Genomic DNA, 24,832 nt, shown 5'->3' on the forward strand with positions numbered 1-24,832 from the left:
ACCTCCATACTAGGTGCTATATCCCCTTCTCATTTCCTCTCCCCTTCTCTTCTCTAAAGTACTTGTTTTGCCCAGGAACCGGTAAGTTGAGAGCTTGGAGGAATCTGCTTCCTAAATGGAAAACTCTGCCCTTGTTCCACCAATACACTCATTTTGAACAAAACCCTTACTGAGGAGTTATCTCCTCTTGGTTTGTCTGAACTGATACTGTGATTATGTTCAGGTCTCTTGGATACCCCTCAATTCCTGTCTTCCTAAAGAGAGAAAAGAGACTTAGCCAGGAGCTGTGCAATTGTCCACCCCTGAATGTCCACCAACAGACGAGGGTCAGCAGAAGATAGAAAGGAGAAAGAAATCCTACATGTGCCACTTACTGGCTCCTCAACACTGGGAAACTCAGTTAACCTCTCTGAGCCTCAGTTTCCTCATCTGTAGAATGAAGGGGTTGACAATTCCAGAGGACTGATGAAGAAGCAAGCTGCCCACTTCCTGAGAGAGAAGCGATAGACTTAAGATGCAGTAAGATAGATTTTTGGAGCTGGCCAATGACAGACTTTGTTTCACTTGAGTATGCACTTTTGTTATAAGAGTTTTGTTTTCTTTCTAAGGGGGTGGTTGGAAGGGAGAGAAAATAAGTGTACATTATTTTTTAAAAGAAAAATAAATAATCAAAACAAAGGCATTTGATTAGACAGCATTTAAGGTCCCTTCTAGTTGTAAAGCTATGATCTGCTGATCCTATTCTGCTCTGGATGTAGGGAATAGGAATCTCTAGTATTCAAGGGGTCACACTAAGCATAGTGTGACCATTCAATATGGCGCTAAAGGCATCTGAAGATAGCAAGAGCCTGGTCTTGGCAAACTATCTATCCTTAAGACCTTATGTTGTCAGGATGAGCTAATGCATAAGAACTGGACTTGGTTTCAGTATAATCCCAACAAGAAGAATTAAAATTAGACAAAGACCTGGACCCTGCCTCTTCTTTGCCGAAGCACCCATGCCTGGCCACCGAGAGCCAACGTTGTCCATATGCAGAGTAAAATTTCAGGGAGTTAGACTGATATTCACCATCAATTGGCAGTTTCTGGATTAAAGTCTCCCTATGCCCAATGTGCCAAGTGTTTCATAAGCTCATCAATTGTAGAAATATGAATTATTTTCTTTTAAGTTAAACATTCTGCCTGAAAACTGCTTTTTAGAAAAATTGCATCACACAATGAATAAGCTAATTATAAATGAAATGGGTCTATTCATCACTCCTCTAGAACAGCGTTCCTTAAATTGTGGGCTGTGACCCCATATGGAGTCACATAACTGAATGTGGGGGTCATGAAAAATTTGGCAACAGCAAAAGGTTTCTCAACATGCAATGACCAAAAATTAACTCAAAATCAAATGCATAACAAAACTGGGGTGTTTCTGGCAGCACTTGCCCACGCTGCATCATGCAATTTCACTGCAGTCTTGGTTCCAAACACACATGTGATGTGCACTTTGCTCTGCACAAGCCATCATGCCACACAACACCAACAAACGCTGCAAGAAGCACCTCTGCTTAGATTCAAGACTATCATATGGTACGAATTTCAGTATTTTTACTGTATATACAAAGTTTTCTGCTCTTACAGAAAAAATAATTTAATTATAGAAAATAAAGACTTAATATTTTCCTACCATACTCAGAATATAAGTATGAAATTAGTATATCTTTTGATTGTATTATGTTAGAATGTTTTATTTTTAAAATTGCTGTTATCTCCTTTTACAGAAACATGAATGTCTAATTGCAGCAAGTAAAGATAAGTCCTTTAATAATATTTCTACCATCACCACTATATGTATAAGTGTGAACATTAGTCCTTTAAATGAAGTAAAATGCAGTTTCATAAACTAAAGCTAGTATTTATTTGAGAAATTATTAGCAATATTTATTAATATTTTGGGACAAAAACATTTTTCAGTAATGGACAAGTGGCTAAATTTAGACAGAAGAGGTAAAAATACCAATGACAGTGCAGCAGAGTCTTCACTACCTAAATTGACAAGAAAAAGAAAATATGTGGAAACATTTTTTCAATATGGATTTACTTCTAAAAATGATAATGGTGCAGAAAAACTTCTTTGCTTAATTTGTAATGAAATTTTGGCTGCAGAGAGCATGAAACCAGCAAAATTAAGACATCTTAATACCAAGCACGCAGCATACTGCAACAAACCAATATGCCAACTTTGAACGACTTTTAAAATCTTCAAATAAAGAAAAACATTTTGAGAAATTTGTTGCTGTCAATGAAAAGTATTTATTTGCATCTTATAAAATTTCTTATTTAATTACAAAAACTAAAAAGCCCTACATAATAGGAAAAGATCTCACATCACTTGTTTCTATTAAAATGTCAGAAATAGTTCATGGGAAAAAGTATGGGGATGAAATTCATAAAATTTCTTTATCAAATGATACTGTTTTCAAAAGAATTTCTGAAATTTATGACCAATTCCATCAGCTTATTACCAGGCTAAAGGGCAACCCAAAGTTTTCAATTCAATTAGAAGAAAAACTGATATTTCTACCACAGCACAGTTGTTATTTTATGTAAAATATGTTTATGAAGGAAGAATACATGAGGAATTATTGTTCTGTCACCCTTTGGAAGGGCACACAAGAGCGGAAGACATAAATCTTAAAGTTGATGAATTTTTCACAAAGGTTTACAGTGGAAAAACTTCATTGGAGTCCGTACAGATGGTGCTGGAGCAATGATGGGTGAGAATGCTGGATTTGTAGCAAGATTTAAAGCTGGTGGCAATGAACACATATCACTTCTACTCACTGTATGATCCATCAGGAGACACTCATAGTAAAAAAAAATATCAGCAGCTTTGCAATTCCATCAAAATCATTAACTTCATTAAAAGCCATGCCCTTACTAGTTGTTTGTTTTCAAACCTTTGGAAAGACATGGACCCCAATTACAAAAGCTTATTACTACAGGCAGAGGTAAGGTAACTCTCAAGAGGATAAAATGTAAACAGATTGTTGAAATTGAAAGATGAAGTTGTTACATTTTTTACTGAGCAGAAATCCAATTTTGTTAATTTTTTTCATAATGACTTATGACTTTCAAACTGTTATTTGTAGTATATTTTTGAAAAATTCAATGATTTAAACATGTAGCTTCAAGGAAAAAATTGTAACATATTATGTAAAAAGATAAAATTGAAAGTTTTACTAAAAAAGTTAACATGTGGAAGAATAAGGTGGAAAATGGTTCTTTAGAAATGTTTATAGCTACAAATAATTTTATAATTGAAAATAACTTTCCCAAAGATTTAATTATAAGAGTTATAATTGATCAGATGAAGTGGCTGGAGAGACAGTTTGAGAAATAATTCCCTTAAAATTTTGATACTAGAAAACTGGATTCATAAACCATACTCAATTGAAACAAAAAACATCGGTCTGCCATTAAAAGTTCAAGAAGAATTTGCTGAGTTATCAAGTGATGCAGGTTTGAAACTTGAGTTTCCTAAAAAATCATTAAATGAATTTTGGCTTGGGATTAGGAAAGAATTTCCAACAATTTCTGAAATGACCCTAAACATATTTCTGCCATTTTGTACAATGTATTTATGCAAAGTGGTGTTCTCAGTATTGTTGATTATAGAATGAAAATATCAATCAACTCTGAAAAACATTGAAGATGCTCTAAGTCCTGCATTATCAAATATTCTGTCAAGATTTAATTCTTTTAGGGGGAGCAGTGAGTAGAGCACCAGGCCTGGAGTCAAGAGGACCAGAGTTCAAATCCGGCCTCAGACAGTTAACACAAAAACTAGCCTTGTGATCTTGGGCAAGTCACTTAACCCCAACTGCCCTCCAAAAAGAAAAAAAAAGATTCAATTCTTTTTTTTTTTTGTCTTTTTGGAGGGGGGAAGGCAGGGCAATTGGGGTTAAGTGACTTGCCCAAGGTCACATAGCTAGTAAGTGTTAAGTCTCTGAGGCCACATTTGAACTCGTGTACTCCTGATTCCAGGGTCAGTGCTCTATTCACTGTGCCACCTAGCTGCCCCAAGATTTAATTCTTTATGTAAAAATAAACAAGCACATCAATCACTATGCAAATTTGTTTTCATCTTTAATAAATGGTAAAATTATGTGTATAGCAAAGAATTGTTTTAAAATAAATTTCTTTATGATTTTTGATCAGTAAAATTTGATCTTTATATACCTATATACCTGGGGTTACACAAAAATTTCTTGGGCAAAAAGGGGTCGAGAGTAGAAAAAGTTTAAAAAGCCCTGCTCTAGAATCTTACTGTTTCTTCAGTAAGGAGGAGAGATTATGCCCAAGGAGCACAAGCTCAGACAGGTCCTAACAACCATGACGGGTTTTCTGAGAAGGGGTGGATATGGGCTATGGTGTATGTTCCTTGGTCTGGGGGAACCGTTTCCATAACCCCATGTCAAAAAAGTTGGGGGGATGTTCTAGGGCAGTGGTATCAAACTAAAATAGAAATGGGTCCCTGCCAGCTACATATAAATTAACTTAAAAAACAAAAAATTCACATTATATTTTTATGTTGAATTATATTTTAGTTATTTTGTTAAACAATACCCAGTTACATTTTAATCTGATTCTTGCCACCCTTGGGCATTTTGAGGTCTGGAAGCCAAGAGTTTGACATCTCTACCCTGGAGTACAGATTTTCTGCATTTCAGATTGGCACTGATCCTTCCAAGCTGCCTCTCTCAAGACCAGTGGCACGTTCCTTGCCAGACAACCCTGTTGCCCCAAATTCCTCTGTTCCCTGCCCACTTCATCCCACTCCCCAACACAGACAGGGACAAGTTCAGAGGCCAGGAACCAAGAAGGGGAGCTCCAGAACCCAGAAATCCTGTTCTGATACTCTCTGGTCTGGTTCTGTTTTCAGAGAAAGCTGCAAGAGGGAACTAACAAAAAAGCATGACATTATTATCCTGTCCATTAATCCCTTAAATTTGTCACAGTGAGATTATGAAGTATTTTCACGTAGTCTCATTTGATCCTCACTACAGCAGGTGAGGCAGACTATTATTCCCATTGGACAGATGAGGAAACTGAGTGAGACTCAGTAAGGTGAATTTTTTTTTTCAGGTCACAGAAACAACAAATGGCAGAACTAGAGATGAAACTTGGAGCTAATGTCTCCTGTCAGCATTCTTTCCCTAGTACTGAGTCTCTAAGGAGCCTGGTTCTTTCTCCTTTTCCTTGAAGGAGGGGCTTCAGGGTAGGGATGGGTCAGGCTCTAAGAAAGAGAGGGGGGCGGCCAGGTAGCACAGCGAGTAAGAGCACCGGCTCCAATGTTGAGAAGACCTGGAGATCGAATCCCAGGCTCAGACACTTAGCACCCACCCAGAAACACCTGGCCGTGTAGCCTTGAGCAAGTTACTTAACCCCAATTGCTTAGGGGCGGCCAGGTGCCTCAGTGAGTAAGAGCACCGGCTCCAGTGTCGGGATGACCTGGATCAAATCTGGGCTCAGACACTCAGCACCACACCCAGAAATAACTGGCCGTGTAACCTTGAGCAAGTTACTTAACTCCAATTGCCGGCTCCAGTGTCGGGATGACCTGGATCAAATCCGGGCTCAGATACTCAGCACCACACCCAGAAATAACTGGCTGTGTAACCTTGAGCAAGTTACTTAACCCCGACTGCTTAAAAAAAGAGAGAGAGAGAGAGAGAGAGAGAGAGAGAAGTATATTATAAAGTGGCAATCATAAAAAACTGTCTGGCAAAGGATCTAAAAAATAGAAAAGTAGCTCAGCAGAACAAAGAATCCTGAAATAAAACCTAATGTACATAAGAGATTAGTGTTTGATAAGACCAAGACTAAAATAAAACGTTAGGGAATAGAACAGCTATTCAATAAAAAATGTTGGGAAACTGGATAGCATGATGAAAAATGAGTTTAGAGCCACATCTCCTATGCCATAAAATACAATGAGCTCCAAGTGGATCAACACTAAAAGTATAAATTGTTTTTTAAATGGAAAAAAAATGAATTAATATTTTTATGTCAGCTAGTGTAGGGAAGAAAAACATTTATCAAGCAAATGGTATTAGGAACTTAATTATACAAAAACAAAATGAATTTGCATGTTGAAAGCAACATTTCTTTAAAAAGAAAAACAGATTGGGGAAAAAAATTTTTACAATAAATATGTCTGATAAAAATCTGATCTCTAGCATCTATAAGAAACTAGCACAAATATATCAAAGTAAGAGCTTGTTGAAGGACCTAATTTTCAAAATAAGAAATACAAATTATCAAAAGTCATTTGAACAGTTGTTGAAATGCTTGTAATCAAAGAAATGCAAATGAAAATAACTTTTAAGATACCACCTTGCACCCATCAAATTGTTAACAATAGATGAAAAGAATCAAATGAAATGACCATAGAGAGGCAGATACTCTATGACACTGGAGGGATAAAAACTGGAGCAAGCTTTCTGGAGAGAACACTCCAAATTAAGAGTGACCTTTGACCAGGTTGCCCCCCAACAGGATGGTTAATAACATCCTGAAAGAAGGAAAAAAAAAGACCTATTTCTACAAAAATCGTCACTGCTTGTATCCATTTGTAATTAGCAAAGCACCGGAAGCAATGTCCTTGTTCAAAGATTGAGGAATGATTGAGTAAATTGTAGAATATTAGGAACATACTTCAGATGCTAGATTTAGAGCCGGAAGAGACCTTAGGGGTCATCTAGTATTCTTTTGCCATAAAAATAACAAATAGGAAAAATACAGAAGCAAGAGGAATGACACATGAAGTGATTCAATATGAGGAAAACAGAATTAGAACAACCTAAACAGAGACTATGACTATATTTTAAAAATACAGTCTTACAAATTCTGTAAGTACAGAAGAGAGATAAGAGAACACAGAACAAATTGCTATTATATTCTTAAAGTTTACACAAAGTGTTACATCAATCAATGCAATTTTAAGTAAAGCCATTAAAGCTTAAAACCAAAATGACTTTTGCCACGATGTGTTATATAATTACATATTATATATGTTATGTATTATCACATTTTATAATATATATGATCTTGTACAAACATATCTGTTAATAAAATATAAATAGTTCCAATTATATCTGGGGTTCAATTCCACATTTTATTTGCATTTGTTGTCCTAGGTTTAAAGTCTGACTCAGACATTTCTTACCTAGGAGATGTTGAACAAATCACTTAACCTCTTGGTGGCTCAGTTTCCTCATCTATAAAAAGGAGGGGTTTGGGGTGGCTAGGTGGCACAGTGAATAGAGCACCAGCCCCTGGAGTCAGGAAGACCTGAGTTCAAATTTGTCTTCAGACACTTAACACTTACTAGCTGTGTGACCTTGGGCAAGTCACTCCCAAGTGCCCTGACCTCCCCCCTCCAAAAAAAAAAAAAAAAGGAGGGTTTTGGGCTAGATGACCCATGAGGGTCCTTCCAGCTCTAAATCTCTGACCTTAAGAAAATGTTAAGTTTATAATAATTTATAATAATTTTTTAAGCATTGGACTTCAGCGTCCAAACAGCAGGATCCCAATCTGGCTTAGGCACTTAGTAGTCATGTGACCTCTTTCACAAGTCACTTCAATAAGTCAGCATGCATTTATTAAGTACATACCAAGTGCCAGGTACTGCTACTGGGGGATGAGAAAACAAAAATTAAATGGTCTCTACCCTTAAGGAGTTTACATTCTATCAAGAACAAAAACCAAACCAAACCAAAAAATCCCTCTAATATGTATGCAGGTCAAAAGGACATAACAATTTTATATATATATATATATATATATGTATGTTTTTGTGTCTGTTTACACATACACACACAAATAAATGAATGGATGAATGAATATCAATAAATAAATTGGATGAGTGATAAATAAATACAGGAGCATTTCAAGGAGGGAGAGAGGCCTTAGCAGCTGGAGGGATCAGGACAAGACTCACAAAGTTAGACTTTGAAGGAACCTAGAGCTCTAGCTTCCTTTCTCTAGGTCTCAGTTTCCAATCTGTAAAACAGAGATAATAATGCATCTACTACCTACCTCAATATCATATATTATTTATCAGCTTTGACCTCAGTTGTTAAGTCATGTCTGACTCTTCATGATCCTATTTGAGGTTTTCACAGTAAAGATACTGGACTGGTTTGCCATTTCCTTCTCCAGCTCATTTTACAGATGAGGATATTGAGGCAAACAGGGTGAAGTGGCTTACAGAAGGGATGGAAATAAGAAAAACAGGCTTCTTCAAACCTGATCCCTAGAACTATAACCCTTAAACTCGAGTTACCACAGTGCAGAGTGCTGGATTTGGAACTCAGGAAGATCTGAGTTCAAATCGTTTCCTGACTGTGATAAAAATCTGTGAACCCATTGTGTGCCTCAATTTCCTCATTCGTAAAATGGGCATAATAACAGCACTAACCTCATAGGGTTGTTTAGAGGCTTGAATGAGATACCTGTAAAGTTTGTTGGGACTGTTGTTATTATTGTTCATCTAAGGGCCTCTTGGAACTCGGTGATGATGAACCATCCCTATTTCATTCCTGCAGCAGAACAAAGGATCATAAAATTATGGGACTGTAAAGCTCTTAGAGATCATATAGTTTAACCCCCATTTTACTAATAAAGTGCTTTTCCCACAGTCACTAAGGTAGTAAGTGGCAGAGCCTGGATTTAAACTAAGGTCTTGTAATTCCAAATCCAGGGCTCCTTTCACTATTCTACAATGCCCGAGACTCATAGAACTTGTATAAACAGGCTCCATACACGGTTGTAGAAATCGAGGCAGCAAGATGGCACAGTAGATAGATCTGAGTTCAAATGTGGCCTGGAACATTTGCTAGATGAGTGATCCCGGTCAAGTCACTTAACCTCTGGTTGCCTCAGTTTCTTCATCTGTAAAATGGAGATAATAGCACCTACTTCCCAAGGTTGCTGTGAGGACTAAATGAGAAAGTAACTGTAAAGTGCTTAGCACAGTGCCTGGACACATACTATATAAATGTTAAAAATAAAGTTAAAAAAAATATTTTATGTAAAAATAAATGTGAACAATAAAGTAATTTTAATTTAAAAAATTTAAAAGTAGAAATTTGTTTTGTATGACTTCATACGTATAATGGGTATTATATTTCTTGTCTTCTCAATGGGTAGGGAAGGGAGTAAAGGGAGAAAACGACTATGAAAAGGAAAATAAAGGGCAGTTAGGTGGTGCAGTGAGCAGAGCACAGGCCTTGGAGTCAGGAGGACCTGAGTTCAAATCCAGCCTCAGACATTTAACACTTAGTAGCCGTGTGACCTTGGGCAAGTCACTTCCCCAAATTGCCCTGCCCCCCCTCCAAAAAGCGAAAAACAAACAAAAAAATATATATATATATATATCCCTAATTTGGGGGGTGATCAGAAGAGAGATCTTTGTCTTACCATCAGGACCCCAAAGCAACAATGAGTGAGTGTTTCTGATGAACTGAGTTTCTCCTGTGACCTACAGGACAAGCTAAGGGCATTCAGTTTGGCTTTCTGGATCTAGCACCCTACCCACTACAGCACCTTGTAAGGAATACAAGTTTATACCAAACAACAGAGCCTGCCGATAATGGAGCAGGGAGATGACTCACTCATTATTCCAAGTCAGTGCAGAGTAATTAACCACCCACTGATTCAATGATTCTGCCAATCAATCAACCAGCATCGCCCATGCAGATTTCTAGAACTCAAGAAGTCAACCATATTCAGAGAAAAGCAAACCCACAGCAGGGGAGTGAGTGAGAAAAAAAAGAGTGGAAAATTTGCTTCTAAATCTCTCTGTAGGTCCAAGCCAGCTCTGTTTTCTTTTTAAATGCTTTTGATTAGAAATGTTAAAAATGGCTTTAATATTCAATATAACAGATCAAAGATACAATCCTAGAACAGAAATTACAATTTCAAACCTTGGCATAGTTAGGGTTCCACTACTAATTCTGTGTGACTGGACTCTCCAAGGAATTCAGGTTCCTCCTTTATAAATGAGTGGCTTGGATGGACATGATTGAACTCTTCCAGGTCTTCTTTAGAGTTGGAAGGAACCTTAAAGAACATCTAATTCAGGAGTTCCCAATCAAATGTTCTGGTAAATATTTAACAGTTCCCAACACCCCTCAAATACATACAGGCTGTACTTTTAAATTTAATCAACATAATCAACATTGCCTATATGACTTTCTTAAGTCTAAACCATCAAAAATACAATAAGTTAAGCCCTGATTTGTAGTGTCTGTTGATTTCCAAGTTATAAATGCTCACATTGAAAATTTAACCATCAGCTCGAGCCAATATGAGCTGGCTCTAGCACAATCCTGGTACCCATACCTGTAGGCGGAACATGATTATCAAGGGAGTGAGTATGAGGATTAGTTGACAAAATACTGGTATCAGTCTCTATTTTTTCTTATATAAAAATGCACAATAAATTCTAGTCTTTGTTTCCTTTCATATGTGGAGTGGATTAAAAAGTCAAGAGGTATAAGCACTAAAAAACAGATTAGGAATCTTTTATTTAGTCCAATTACCTTCTATTTTAACATTCTGTTCTAAGGTGCTTTCCAGTTCTCACATTAATGTTCTAAGATGTTTTCCAGCTCTAATACTATCTACTTGGGGTACTTATTTGCATTTTTATCAACTTGGTGGTACAGGAGATAGTACCCTGGGCCTGGAGTCTGGAAGACCTGAGTTCAAATCCAACCTCCTACATTTACTAGTTCTGTGACTCTGGGCAAGTCAACCTCTCAGCCTCAGTTTCCTTAAACGTACAAAGAGACAATAATAGCACCTACCTCACAGGGTTATTGTGAGGAGCAAATGAGATAGTATTCATAAGCACAGTATCTGGTACATACCCGTGTTTCCCCGATAATAAGACCTACCCCGAAAATAAGCCCTCCCCTTACTGTGTAAGGTTCCTCTAAAATAAGCCCTCCCCCGAAAATAAGCCCTATTGAGATTGCTACTGTAGTGAAGGTGATCCCCTGCGCTACACGCTACATTACGGTACCCTCTATATCTCTGTATACACCGTTCCCCCCCACCCTGAAACGCATGCCGCGCTCTGCTCCGAGCTGCATCCAATCAGAGCTGCAGCAGCGAGCGCAGTCATCCTGTTCTTCCCCAGTGATTTCCTTATTGAATAAAGGTACATTTTTTTGTTCACATTTACCTGTTTATTAAAATTGCTGTCAATGTTCATTAAAATAAGCCCTCCCCTGAAAATGAGCCCTCTGGTGTTTTTCTGTCCAAAAAAAAATAATAAGACAGTGTCTTATTATTGGGGAAACACGGTAATAGTTGCTATGTAAATTCTCATTCTCTGTTCTCTTCCTCAATAAAACTCTAGGCACCTTGCTCACTCAGGAAGATACAAACAAATCAGCATTGTATTCAGCACCATTTGGGTGCAGGGAAGGGAAAAGTACCATTGGTACATTGGATAATAGGGTTAATCAATGAGTGGATATTTTAAGGGTCTGTTTTTCATCCAAATCATTCATTACTTTTTTTACTTCACTAAATTCTATGAGTATTTGATTCACTTTACATATTTTTTTTCCTGAAATCTTGCTCTTGTCTTTTTGAGGGCCTCCTTGAAACCTAGTGATATAATTATTTTCTTCCCATATATTTTATTTTTAAACAGATTTTATTGAAACCTTTTATTTTTCTATCTGCTGAATTTCTAGTTCTATTCCTTTCCCCTCCTAGAGAACCATCTCCTAAAACCAATGCATACATGTGTGTATATATTTTTTTTAAAGAGGAACCAGAAAAACCAGTCAACTATCAGAAAAATCAAGGTAAGTCAACAGAGTCAATTAAATGTCTACATTGTGTGCTAGGCTCTGTGCAAAGCACTGGGAATATACAGAAATGCAAAAACCAGTCCCTGCCATCCAGGAATTCAGTCTAATAGGGGAGACAAATGCATACTATGTACAAACAAAATAGATACAGGATAAACTGGAAGTAATCTCAGAGTCTTAGCATTAAGGGGTATTTGGAAAGTCTTTTTATAGGAGCTGGGACTTTAGCTGAGACTTGAAGGCAGCCAGAGAAGCCAGAAAGTGGAGGAAAAAGAAAATTCCAAAGATAGGGGAGAACCCATAAAAATGCCCAGAATTAGGAGATGGACTGTCATGTGTTTGGAGAAAGAGCAAGGAGACCAGTGTCACTGGATCACGGTGTACATGGAGAGGAGCAAGGTTTAAGAAAACTGGAAAGGGAAGAAGGGGCCATGTTATGAAGAGTTTTAAAAGTCAAACAGAGGATTTTATATTTGATCATGGAGATAACAGGAAGACACTAGAGTTTACTGAATCAAGAGTAAGGAGTAGGGGGTGATCTGGTCAACCCAGCAGTTTTAGAAGAACACTGTCCACTGAGTGAAAGATAGACTGGCACAGGGAGAGACTTTTGGCTAGAAGACCAATCAGTAGGGTATTGCACTAGTCCAGGCTCAAGGAAATGAGAGTCTGCACCAGGATGGTGGCAGCATTGGGGGAAAAAACAGGGCATATTTAAGAGATGTTAGGATGGTCAATTTAGGTCAATTAGGACAGTGCTTGGTGACTGAATGGAAATGAGGGGGTGCTGATGTGAGAAAATGAGGAGGTTTAGAAGGCTATTCCATTCCAAACCAGTCTCCTGCTTTTGACATAAGGGGGAAAACACCATTGCATAGCTCACCCATCTGCTGCCCGATCTCCAACCTCTCAGGGCAAGAGAAACATGATTCTGTCATGCATCAGTCTCTTGCCTTTGAGGTTACAGGAAAAAAAGCCATTCCACTGCTTCAGGTCTTCTGCCTGGTATCGACTTCTTCTGGGAAGAGGACAAAAGCTATTCCATCTAGTACCAGATTCCTCCCTTCCAGGAAAGAGGAGAAAAACCATTCCATCAAATCATATAAGCATTTATTAAGCACCTACTATGTATGTGCCAGGCACTATATTAAGTGCTGGGGATACAAAAAAAGCAAAACAAAGTCCCTGCTCTCAAGGAGCTTATATCCAATTGGGAAGACAACATGCGAACAAACAGATGCTAGACAGGGTAAGTGGGAAATAAGAGAGGAAAGGCACTGGGACTAAGAGGGGCTGGGGAAGGCTTCCTGTACAAGGTGGGATTTGAGCTGCGACTTGAAGGAAGCCGAGGCCAGTAGTTGGAAAGGAGGAGGAGAACAATCTGGTAAGGTGATAAAGCGGGAGAAAATGCCCAGAACCTAGCGATGGAGGGTCAGGTTTATGGAATATCCAGCTCAGTGTTACTGAAGAATACTCAAAAGGCAGAAGGGGACTACAAGAAGAGCTTCGAATGCCGAACAGAACATATTGTATTGCTCCCGGAAGGAACGGGAAGCCACCTGATTATACTGGGAAGGGGAGGGTGGAGGGAGGACAGATTGGGTTTGACATGATCAGACCCGAATTTGAGGAAAATTACTTTAGTGGCTGAATAAAGGATGGACTGGAGTAGGGAGAGACTTGAGGCAGGCAGACCCACCAGCAAGCTATTACAATAATTCAAGTGTGAGTTGCTGAGAGCCTGTACCAGTGGTGGCAATGTCATAGGAGAAAAGGGGACAGGTTAGAGAGATATTCAAAGGTGAAATAGGCAGGCCTTGGCAACACCTTGGATATGGTTGGTGAAACACAGTGAGGAATCCAGGATGACTCCTAGTCTGAGGGCCTGGGAGGATAGTGCTGCCTTCCATAGTAAGAGAGAAGGTAGAGGGTGGGGTGGGGAAAGATAAAGAGCTCTGTTTTGGACATGTTAAGTTTAAGATGTCTACTGGACATTCAGTTATCTGAAAGGAAGTTAGAGATGTGAGATGGCTATCAGCAGAGAGATTAGGGCAGGAAGGGTAGATTTGAGAATTATCAGCATAGAGATGGTAATTAAACCCATAGACAGCTAAATAGATCATCAAGTGAAGTAGAATAGAGGGAGAAGTGAAGAGGACCCAGGATAGAACCCTGAGGGACACCTAAGGTTACAGGACATGATTGGAAGAGGATCCATAAAAGGAGACAAGGAGAGGTCAGGTCAATGGGAGCAAAACTAGGAGAGAGTGGTGTCCAGAAAAACCTAGAGAGAAGGGAACGAGGATGAGAAAAGTTCAGGGGGGATGTTGCAGTTGTCGTCGCTGCGGACTTCATCGCCTCCGTCACAGTTTGCTCATTTTGGCTCGTCTTCGGACACCATATTTACCACAGCCATGGCTTTGGTGTCAGCAGACTCCCGAATAGCTGAACTACTCACAGAGCTCCATCAACTGATCAAGCAAACTCAGGAAGAACGCTCCCGAAGTGAACATAACCTGATCAACATCCAGAAGACACATGAGCGAATGCAGACAGAAAACAAAATCTCTCCCTATTATCGGACAAAGCTTCGAGGTCTCTATACCACAGCCAAGGCAGATGCAGAGGCAGAGTGCAATATACTGCGCAGAGCTCTGGATAAGATTGTTGAGATCAAAACTCTGTTAGAAGAATGGCGCATAGCGGCTAAAATCGCAGGATTGTATAATGATTCAGAACCTCCACGGAAAACCATGCGCCGAGGGGTGCTGATGACTTTGTTGCAACAGTCAGCCATGACATTGCCCCTGTGGATTGGGAAACCTGGGGACAAGCCTCCACCCCTGTGCAGGGCCATTCCAGCTTCAGGGGACTATGTAGCCAAGCCAGGAGATAAGGTGGCTGCTCGAGTAAAAGCTGTGGACGGGGATGAGCAGTGGATTCTGGCAGAAGTGGTCAGTTATAGTCATGCCACCAATAAGTATGAGGTGGATGACATTGATGAAGAAGGCAAAGAGAGACACACCTTGAGCCGAAGACGCATCATCCCACTCCCACAATGGAAGGCCAATCCCGAGACAGACCCTGAAGCTTTATTCCAGAAGGATCAGCTTATTCTGGCATTGTACCCCCAAACCACCTGTTTCTACTGGGCTTTGATTCACACTCCCCCACAGCGGCCCCAGGAAGACTACTCTGTCCTGTTTGAAGACACCTCCTATGCAGATGGCTATTCTCCTCCCCTCAATGTGTCCCAGAGGTATGTTGTGGCCTGCAAGGAACCCAAGAAGAAGTGAGGTTCGGTTCGACTGAATCATCATGGACTTCTATTACCTTGCCTTTGTTTACCTAACTTTTCTGCCATGCCCTTTGAAGGGGGGAATTAATGTATCATTCTCTGCAGACAAATAAATATGTCCCTGTCCCCATAAAAAAAAAAAAACCTAGAGAGAAGAGTGTATCAAGAAGGAGAGTGATCAAGAGTGTCAAAGGCTGTAGAGAGGTCAAGGAGAATGAGGAGTGAGAAAAGGCCATTGGATTTAGCAACTAAGAGATCATTAGTAAATTTGGGGAGAGTAGTTTTGGTGAAAGGATAATGTCAGAAACCAGATTGTAAGGAGATAAAAAGAAAGGGAGAGGAGAGAAAGTGGAGTTATCTATTGTAGACTTGAGGAGTTTATCTATAAAAGGCAGAAGTTGATAGCAGGGATGGAAGAATCAGGTGAGGTTTTTTTTTTAATCTAAGTCAGGTTCACTAACTGGGAGAGTCTTAAAGGGCTTTGTTCTGGGTCTCCTCTACTCCCCTCACCATATTATTTCACTTGATCTCTTTAGCTCCCATGGATTCGATTATCACCTCTGTGCTGATGGAGAGGCCGTGTCCTGTTGTCATGATCTATATCTTGCCACTAGACCCAGATGGCTCTGCAGGAAAAAGTGAGGCTGGTCACTTTGCATAGCCCTCCTTCGATTAAATCTAATTCACTTTCAAGTCATGGCATCACCTTCCTGATGTCATGGTCCTCTTCTGAGAAGGATAAACAATAACTATGCTGATGATTCTCAAATTGTAAACTCTCTACTGACTTTCAGGATGGTAATTCCAATTGTTTAATGGACGTTTCAAACTGGATGTCCCATAGATATCTTAAATTCAACATGTTCAAAACTGAATGCATCTTTCCCAACAAAACCTCCCCTTTTCATAACTTCCCTATTACTGTTGAGAGCACGACTACCCTCCAGCCTCCACCACGACCACTCAGACTTACAACCTACACATTATCCTCACTCTTTCTTACTTCTGAGAGACAATCTTGAGAAAGTCTGTCGACTTTATCTTAATGACATCTCTTTTCCCCTCTGACACTATCACCAATTTAGGGAAAACCATCTCTTTATCCCTCTTCACTGCAATATCCTGATGGTGGACCTCTCTGCCACAAATCTCCCCCCTCCAGTCCATCTGCCATTCAGCTGTCAAAGCGACCCTTCTGATCATGCAACCCTGATACTAAATAAACTCTAGTGGTTCCCTATCACTTCTGGGCTAAAAAAAAAAAAAATCCTCTGGTGTCCAAAGTCCTTCATAAACTGCTCTCCCTACTGTTTCTATCCTTTTTATACCTTATACCATCTCTCCCACTCCCTCCACGTACTCTAAAACCTGATGACACTGGTCTCCTTACTGTTCCTTAAACAAGACACTCCATCCTCAGGCTCCAGGCATTTTCACTGGCAGTTCTGGCCTGGAAAGTTCTCCTTCATTGCTGCCTCTTGACTTCCCTGGCTTCCTTCAAGTCTCAGCTAAAATCCCACCTTTTATAGCAATTCTTTGCTTCTGTTGATTGAAGTGACCACCAGAAATCATAAACCAATGCCCCTTAAACCTGCTAGAGGGGACCCCTACTAAGTTCCTTGGAAGCCACCTAATAGGCCCCAATAGTAAAGAGATGTTTCACCTGTGTTGCTAGAAAAATGCCACAGATTCCCACGGATTCAGGTCTGTTTATGTTTGTATCCAAGGCTTTGCTAAGGGATCATGGCTTCGCTTCAGTAGGAACAATACTAAGGCTTCACTTCAATAGGAACACTACTAATAGCACTGCACCCCCTTAGAAACATACTCTGTTGCTAGCAACCACATTTTCTATAAAATTATGTCTAACAGAAAGCTCGCTGCTGTCTTTCCCTCTGGGAGGCAGTCACTAGCCGGTTAATAAACACTCCTATCAAATCATTATTGGTTTTGCTGTTTTGCTTTCTCGGTTGTCCATTACATTGATAATTTCCAATGTATACTATATACAGCTTGTTTGTACATAGTTGTTTGAATGTTGTCTCTCCCATTTGCCTATGAATGCCCCAAGAGTAAGAACTATCTTTTGAATTTCTTTGTACCTAGTACTTACCACAGTGTTTGGCATGTATTTACTGACTGACTGAGCTTGGGTGACTGGAAGGATATGTACCCTCACTAAGACAATTAGGAAAAGGAGAGGATTCAATTTTGGATTCGTTGTATTTAAGATGTCTACAGGACATCTAGTTTGAGATATCCAACAGGTAGCTGGAAATGCGAGACTGAATGTCAGGAGAAAGGTTAGAGCTAGATAAATAAATCTGAGAATCATCTGCATTGAGACAAATGCTAACTGAATCTATGGAAGCTAATGAGTTCACTAGATGAAACAGTGTAAAGGGAAAAGATAAGAGGGCCCAGGATAGAGCCTTGAGGAGCATCTCTGATTAGCAGGAATGAGCTGGATGAGAACCCAGTAAAGAAGACTGAGGAGAATGGTAGAAAGAAGAGTATCAAGAAGACGGAGATCAACAGTATCAATCAAAGGTTCCAGAGAAGTCAAGAAGGATAAGGATTAAGAGATCATTAGTAACTTTAGAGAGAGCAGTTTTGGTTTAATGAGATGGAAGTCAGACTGAAAAGAGTTGAGAAGAGAGTGAGAGGAAAGGCAGTAAAGGTACCAATTATAGATGTCCTTCTCAGGAAGTTAGTCATGAAAGATAAGAGATATAGAATGATAGTTAGCTTAGATGATAGGAGACCCACTTCTGAAAAGGAGGGGCAAGATGTGTCTTCTCATCTCTTCCTTGGAGCCAACATTGTTCTTTATAATTCTGCAACATTCAATTTTGATTGTTTTGTAGTTGCTGCTTTTCTCATTTACAACGTCACAGTCATTGCATATATTGTTTTCTTGGCTCCACTTACTGTATACACAATTCATATACATTTTTCTATGCTTCCTTGTTCATCATTGCTTAGAGCAATATTTCAATGGAATATTCCATTATAATCATGTACCACAATTTGTTTAGCCCAACTGATGGAGAATGAGTTCAGTTCTTTGATATCATAAAAAAGTGCTGCTATAAATAATTTTGGAATCTATAAAACCTTTTGTTTTATCAATGAATTCATTGTGGCATATGCCTAGTAGTAGAATCTCTAGGTCAAAACTATGGACATTTTACTCCCTTTATTTGCATAATTACAAACTGCTTTCTAATTTGTTGTACACAACTTGTTGATTCACAGCTCCATCAACAATGCATTAGTGTGCCAGTCTTTTCACAACTCCTCCAATATTGACCATTCAGGGCCTCTGTCATCTTTGCTAATATTCTGAGTGGAAAGTAAAACCTTAGCGTTGCTTTAATTCATATTACTTTTCTTGTTAGTGATTGGTGTATTCTTTTATATATGCTAATAATTTTCACTTCTTTTGAAAACTTTATATCTTTGCATTCCCTTAACTTATTGTAGAGTGGCTTTTTGTCTTATTTATATCTTTCTCTTAGCTTATTGCTAGTGCTACCCTTTCTATAACCAAATTAAATAACAGAAAGAAAAATAAAAGGCAGCAAATATTTTTTAAGTAAAAGCTCCATCAACCCCTGCTGATATACTTAGCCACACTGAGAGGGCTTTCAGCCCTCACCCAATCCCTTCCTAATCTCACCCCAGAGCACAGGAACTGACTCTAACCACTAAAATTTTATAGAAGGGTCAGATCACATAATGTCACAACTGAAAGAGATATTACAAGTGAGAAAACTAATGAGTCAATTAACAAGCATTTATTAAGGACCATTATGTGCCCAACTGGAAGTGACTTGTCCATTATACCAGCTGTCTCACTTCTCTGAGATACAAAGCATTTTTAAAAGCCTATTCCAGGTCCCTAGGTAGGGCAACTTGAGCTCCTCCCTACATTCTAGGTGGCAGAGAGGTGGACCCAAATCTGAAAGAATTCACTGCCTATAAGTGTCAGACAAAGAACTGGTGCCAAATGCATAGCAGCTCTCAACTACCCCAGGGTGCCTCTCCCTCCTACCATTCCAAAAGGTCACAGAGAAGTAAAAAGCCTTTTTGTTTATATATTTATTAGCCGTTAATTTATCTTAGAAATCAAACTCTTATAAGAGAGGTTTTAAATGGACTTTTTCCTGAAAGAGGACTTCCCTTCTTATATATGCATGAATTTCCTTCATGAAAAAGCTTTTCATTTCTATATAATTGAAATGATCTATTTTGTCTTTTGTAATTGTGTATATCTCTTTAAGAATTTACTCCTAACTCATAGCTGGAAAAGGTATGTTACCTGCTTCTCTTCTAATCATTTTTATGATGTGATATTTAATTTTTAGATCATGTATCCATTTTGAACTTATTGTAAATATTGTAGATGTAAGATATTGATTTAACCTTAATTTTTACCAAACTGATTTCTAATTATCCCAGAAGTTCTTATCAAATAGGGAATTCTTTTTAGGTAATTCATGGCTTTATGTTTATTGTACCCTGGGGTATTGAAGTTTTATTATGTCTGATGCTTCCCTGTCTAGTCTATTTCATTCATCTATTTTTCTATTACTTTATCCAATACCAAAAGCTCTTGATGAATGCTGCTCTATAATAAAGTATGAGACTAAAAGTGCTATCCCCCCCATCATTACTACCTTTTTTCATTATTCCCCTAGATATTCTAGATCTTTTGTTCCTCCAAAATTTTGTTATTGTTTTATCTAGCTTTGTAAACTACTCTTTGGCAGTTTGATTGGTATAGCACTAAATTTATAAATTAACTCCGGTAGTACCATAATTTTTATTATGTTGACATAGCACAACCATGAGTACTGAATATTTCTCCAATTATATAAGTTGGTATTTATTACTTTTAAGAAGCATTTTGTAATTAAATCTACACAGACTCTGAATGTACTTTGGTAGTCAGACCCCTAAATATTTAATATATTTTGTAGTTATATTTGTGGGTTTATTCTGTAGCTTTCAACTTACCTGATGTTATTTTCTCAACTGGGTTCTTTGGTGATGTGTGTGTGTGTGTGTGTGTGTGTGTGTGTTTAAAAACAGCACAGGCCTTTGGGCAACTATCCCAAATCCACTCCCACTCACAAGCCAGGTTCCCTGAAAATGACTACAATGTCCCCTAAGGGCTCTAGGGGTAATCCAGAGGGGATGAGGAGTGTATAATGCTTTATAGCCCCACCACTGTTTCTTCTATAAGACTGTCAACTGATTATCCATTAGTCAGCCAGATTTAATTAGTCTTAGTATTTACTAAGGTGGTATCATAGGAACAGTTGGTTACAAAACATCTCCTCAAAAATCTATGGCACACTCTCCCACAAGTACATCGAGTCCATGGGTAAAATGTTCATATTTAGAGATCACATTTAGCAAAGGGTTAACTCACAGCTTCTGAAAGCCCTTTTGCTGAAGTCTTCAAGATGTTTCCCTTCCATATGGTATACTTCTAGGTTCTTTGCAGATCCTTGAACCTTGGTCCAGTCTGTGGTTGGCTCCCAATGCAGCTACAAAGCTAGCATTTATATAGCGCTAAGTGCTTGCTTGTGCTTTAGAAATATTATCTCATTTAATCCTCATAACAACCCTGAGAATTAGATGCTATTATTATCATTCCTATTTTGTAGTTGAGGACTTGTCCAGGGTCACACAGTGTCTGGTCCATATCTGAACTCAGGACTTTCCTAACTCCAGGCCCCATACTTTATCTTCTGCACCACGTAAGTTTGTTATTGTTCAGTCATTTCTCTTTTGGACCCCATTTGGAGATTTTTTAGAAAAGATACTGGAGTGGTTTGCCATTTCCTTCTCTTACTCATTTTACAGATGAGAAAACTGAGGCAAACAGGGTTAAATGACTTGTCCAGGGTCACATAGCTAGTAAGTATCTGAGGTCATCAGATTTGAACTTGAGAAGAGTAGTGTTCCTGAAGCCAGGCTGGGTACTCAATCCACTGAGCCACCTAGCTGGCCCAAAACACACAGGTACCTAAGCAGTTATTAAGTACCTATGGTATACCAAGTACTACACTAAGAGCTTTACAAATATTATATCTCAGTTGATCCTTACAATGACAGTTGATTCAGGGGGTACTGCTAAGATGGTGATAGGAAGATGGGAAGTCTGAAGTTCACAAAGTCTTTTCTTCTCTGGTGGAGAGAGGGTAGAGACAGAGACAGACAGCAACATCTGCTACTTCCTCATTAATCAATTCCTTCTCAGGAGTTTAAGTGGAACTTTTTATTTTCTCTCCCCCAAGCTCCTTGGTTTTATATAGGACCTATCAGTTGCCTCAGTCAATCAGAAGGCTCTTCCTGGGCAATGTCACTCCAGTCTTATTTATTTATCCTAAAATCTATGACTGAGATTGATCACACTTGGCTATGGTATCAGAGTGTGCCATTTTGTCACTTACTTTAGTGGGATGCGGGTGCCTTGATTACTTTATTCAATCAATGTCCACCCTAACAAGGTAAACCATCATACCTGTAACTAGGGATAGTTTTATTTCTTCTGCCTATGTTTAAGTTTTTAATTTCCTTCCCTTCTCTTATTGCTAGTGCTACCATTTCTAGAACTATTATCAAATAATAGCAGGAATAACAGCAGGCAGCAAATATTTTTAAAGTAAAAACTCCATCAGCCCCTGCTGATCTACTCATCCATACTGCAACTAGTTTTCAGTCCTCCCCCTCCAACCCTTTCTAATCTTATCCCAGAGCACAGGAACTGACTTTAACCACTAAAATTTTAAGGAGGAGTCACATCATAGAATGTCAGAACTGGAAGAGATATTAGATGGGAAAACCAATCAGTCAGTCAACAAGTATTTATTAAGAGCCCACCGTATGCCCCACTGGAAGTGGCTTGTACATTCCATCGGCTGCCTCACTTCTCGGTAGGGCAACCTGAGCTTCTCCCTAACCTCTAGGGGGCAGGGAGGCGGGCCCACAGATTTGAAAGAACTCACTGCTAGGAGGCTCACGCAGAAAGCAGGTGTCAGCCAGGTAAGCAGCTCCCACTGCCCCAGGGTGCCTCTCCCTCCCAGCATTCCAAAAGGTCATAGGGAAAATAGGAGTTAGGGCTGAAAGGGCCCTTCCAGGCCTTCTGGTCCAAATCCTTCCATTTAAAGATCAGGAAACTGAGGCCCAAAGAGATGTAGTGCTTTGCTTAAAGTCACGTGGGTGGTAGAGTCGAGGTGAGAATGGATCATGAGTTCTCAAGAGTCCAAACAGCGCTAGGTCTATCCCTTGCACCACACTGCCCCAGGCTTGGGCTGATGCCTTTAAAGTTAAAGCGGACTCCTGAGTCAGACTGTGGCCCTCTGGACCCCTCGTCCATTCCACTCCTTCCCTTTTACGCCCTCTGCCTTCCGCCGGACCTCACACCCCGGTCTTACCTTCCTCCTCCCAGCGCTGCAGGGTCTGCGGGTCGCTCTTGCGCACGCTGCCCAGGAACTCGGGCTGCACCGGCTGCATCCTGGAGTCCAGGCGCTCCAGGGGACCCTGCTCCTGGGCGCAGGCCGCGGCCGCCCGCTGGCAGTGCTCCCTCAGCTCATTGGGGTCCAACAGGGCCAGCTCGGAGAGCAGGGACGCCCTCCCGGCCGGCTCCAGCTCATCCCAGAAGCGCAGGAGATGGGACTGGCCGGCCTGCTCCAGCCTGGCTCGGATCTCCTCCTCTGACACCATACCTGCGCCCCAGACACCAGCAGCAGCACCAGCAGAAGCAGAAGCCAGAGGCCGTGGGACGTCCTGGGAGGTCGAGACTGCTCCAGAACCTAGTCTCCCGCCCCAAGCTTGCCCAGAGCACTCGTGACCCGTCCAGGAACTGAGCTAATGTCACGCGCTCCCAGCGCCAGGCGATCTATAGGCTCCCAACTCCAGCAAATATTTTCCCCTTACCTGTGGGTTGGGCCTCCGGGTCCTAGGACTGGGTCAGCTAAAGGGTCTTCCTCCCCGTCCCCTCCCACCTCTGAAAAGTTTCTGGCGCGCATGCCCAGTACCATTCTCTTAGAGGCGTGCTTAGCGTCTGCTGGGATTCCTAGTGGAAGTAGCCCCGGACTTTACTATCACCAGTTGGATAACGGGGTGAGGTGGCCTAGAGTTAAATCCTAAAACACAGGGTCCGGCTCTTTCCTGCCCCATGGGGGAGATTCTGCTGCTCCAGCCATCACTTTCTCCAGAGCCTCTGCTCCAGGGAGGAAGGTTCCGCTTTTTCTCACCCTCTCACTGGCTCAGGACTTAAGAGACCTGGTGGAGTTGGCTTCAGGGGGTGGGCGTGCAGGGAGAGTGAATATGCTCCCATCTCTTACTCTCCCAACCTGTAAAAAGCCTTGGGCCTAGTTATTTGTGCAGAGCCTCCCCACTAACTTCCAGGGAAGGCTAGTTATGATTCTTCCCCATTTCGAGAGATAGGGAACTCAGGAAGCAGACTGAGCACGAGGGCACTGGTTCTCTGAATGGAGGGTACTCGTTCCTGGGCAAACATGTTACTAGGTCCAGCATGAGGAAGAGTAATTAGGGTAGATTAGAAGATCCCTGGATGCCTGGTTCCACATTCCAGAGCATAGTAGACATTCTCTAGCTTTCCAACTCATCTTAGTTGTAACAAGTTAAGACTTGGAGCACTGTGGGGTGGCTAGGTGGCACAGTGAATAGAGCACCAGCACTGGAGTCAGGAGAATCTGAGTTCAAAACCAGCCTCAGACTCTTAACACGTACTAGCTGTGTGACCTTGGGCAAGTCACTTAACCCCAACTATCCAGCCTTACCCCCTCCAAAAAAAAAAAAAGACAGGGCACTGAAAAGATATTGCAAAGGGGACCTAGAACACCAAGGAGTTAGACCACATTCTCCCCTTCTCCCCTTTCACCTTCCAAACCTCCCTCCACCCAACCTGGGATATTGGCCTCCTTGTTCTTCAAAGAAGACACTCCAACTGCCTATCTTTGAGTATTTATACAGGCTGTCTCTCCCTTCCCTCCCCCCGCCCCCCATGCCTGTAATATTTTCCCTCTTCAACATCCTGGCTTCCTTCAAATCTCCCCTCAAGTCACACCTTTTAGAAGTCTTTCCTAATCCCTCTTGATTCTAGTACTTCTGTTGATTATTTCCTATTTATCCTGCATATAGCTTGTTTGTGTATAGTTGTTTGCATGTTTCTCTCTCATTAGATTGTCATCTCTTGGAGGGTAGGCCTTTCTTTATATCCTTTAGCACTTATCACAGTACCTGGTACATTTGTTGTTATTTAGTCCTTCAGTCATCAGCCTCTTCACGACCTAGAATGGGGTTTTCTTGCCAAAGATACTGGAATGGTTTGCCATTTCCTTCTCCAAACCTAGCATACAGGAGGTGCTTAATAAATATATATTTACTGATCAATTGGCCCGGGAGTACCTGGAACTAAAAGAAACACTGCAATATTTCTTTCTCCCCAGCATTTTTCCCTGACATGAGGAAGAAGGATCAGGACATGGTGACCAAGAATGGGGAAGAGGGCAGCAAAGATTGAATAGAGGTTGGGGTAGCCAGGTAGCACAGCCAAGTAAGAGCACCGGCTCCAGTGTGGGGATGATCTGGAGATCGAATCTGGGCT

At 40.4% G+C, this 24,832-nt stretch overlaps 1 protein-coding gene and 1 pseudogene across 2 annotated transcripts in view; one reads left to right on the top strand and one right to left on the bottom strand.

The window, feature by feature from the left end:
- UAP1L1 (UDP-N-acetylglucosamine pyrophosphorylase 1 like 1) overlaps positions 1-24,815 on the bottom strand; it is a 40,510-nt gene extending 15,695 nt beyond the window's left edge. The window contains exon 1 of one of the 2 annotated variants that reach the window (XM_069107510.1): positions 22,635-24,815. In XM_069107510.1, coding sequence (XP_068963611.1) covers positions 22,635-22,923 — 289 coding nt within the window. In that variant the 5' untranslated portion in view covers positions 22,924-24,815. The remainder of the gene's footprint in view (positions 1-22,634) is intronic. The other variant, XM_069107509.1, reaches the window with a different exon arrangement.
- Positions 13,965-15,327, top strand: LOC138176701 (SAGA-associated factor 29 pseudogene; annotated as a pseudogene).
- Positions 24,816-24,832: the final 17 nt, after the last annotated feature.

Source organism: Petaurus breviceps, unplaced genomic scaffold, assembly GCF_028583685.1.
Source record: "Petaurus breviceps papuanus isolate PSGF00001 unplaced genomic scaffold, PetGlider_PUasm1.0 90137, whole genome shotgun sequence".
NCBI lineage: Eukaryota > Metazoa > Chordata > Mammalia > Diprotodontia > Petauridae > Petaurus > Petaurus breviceps.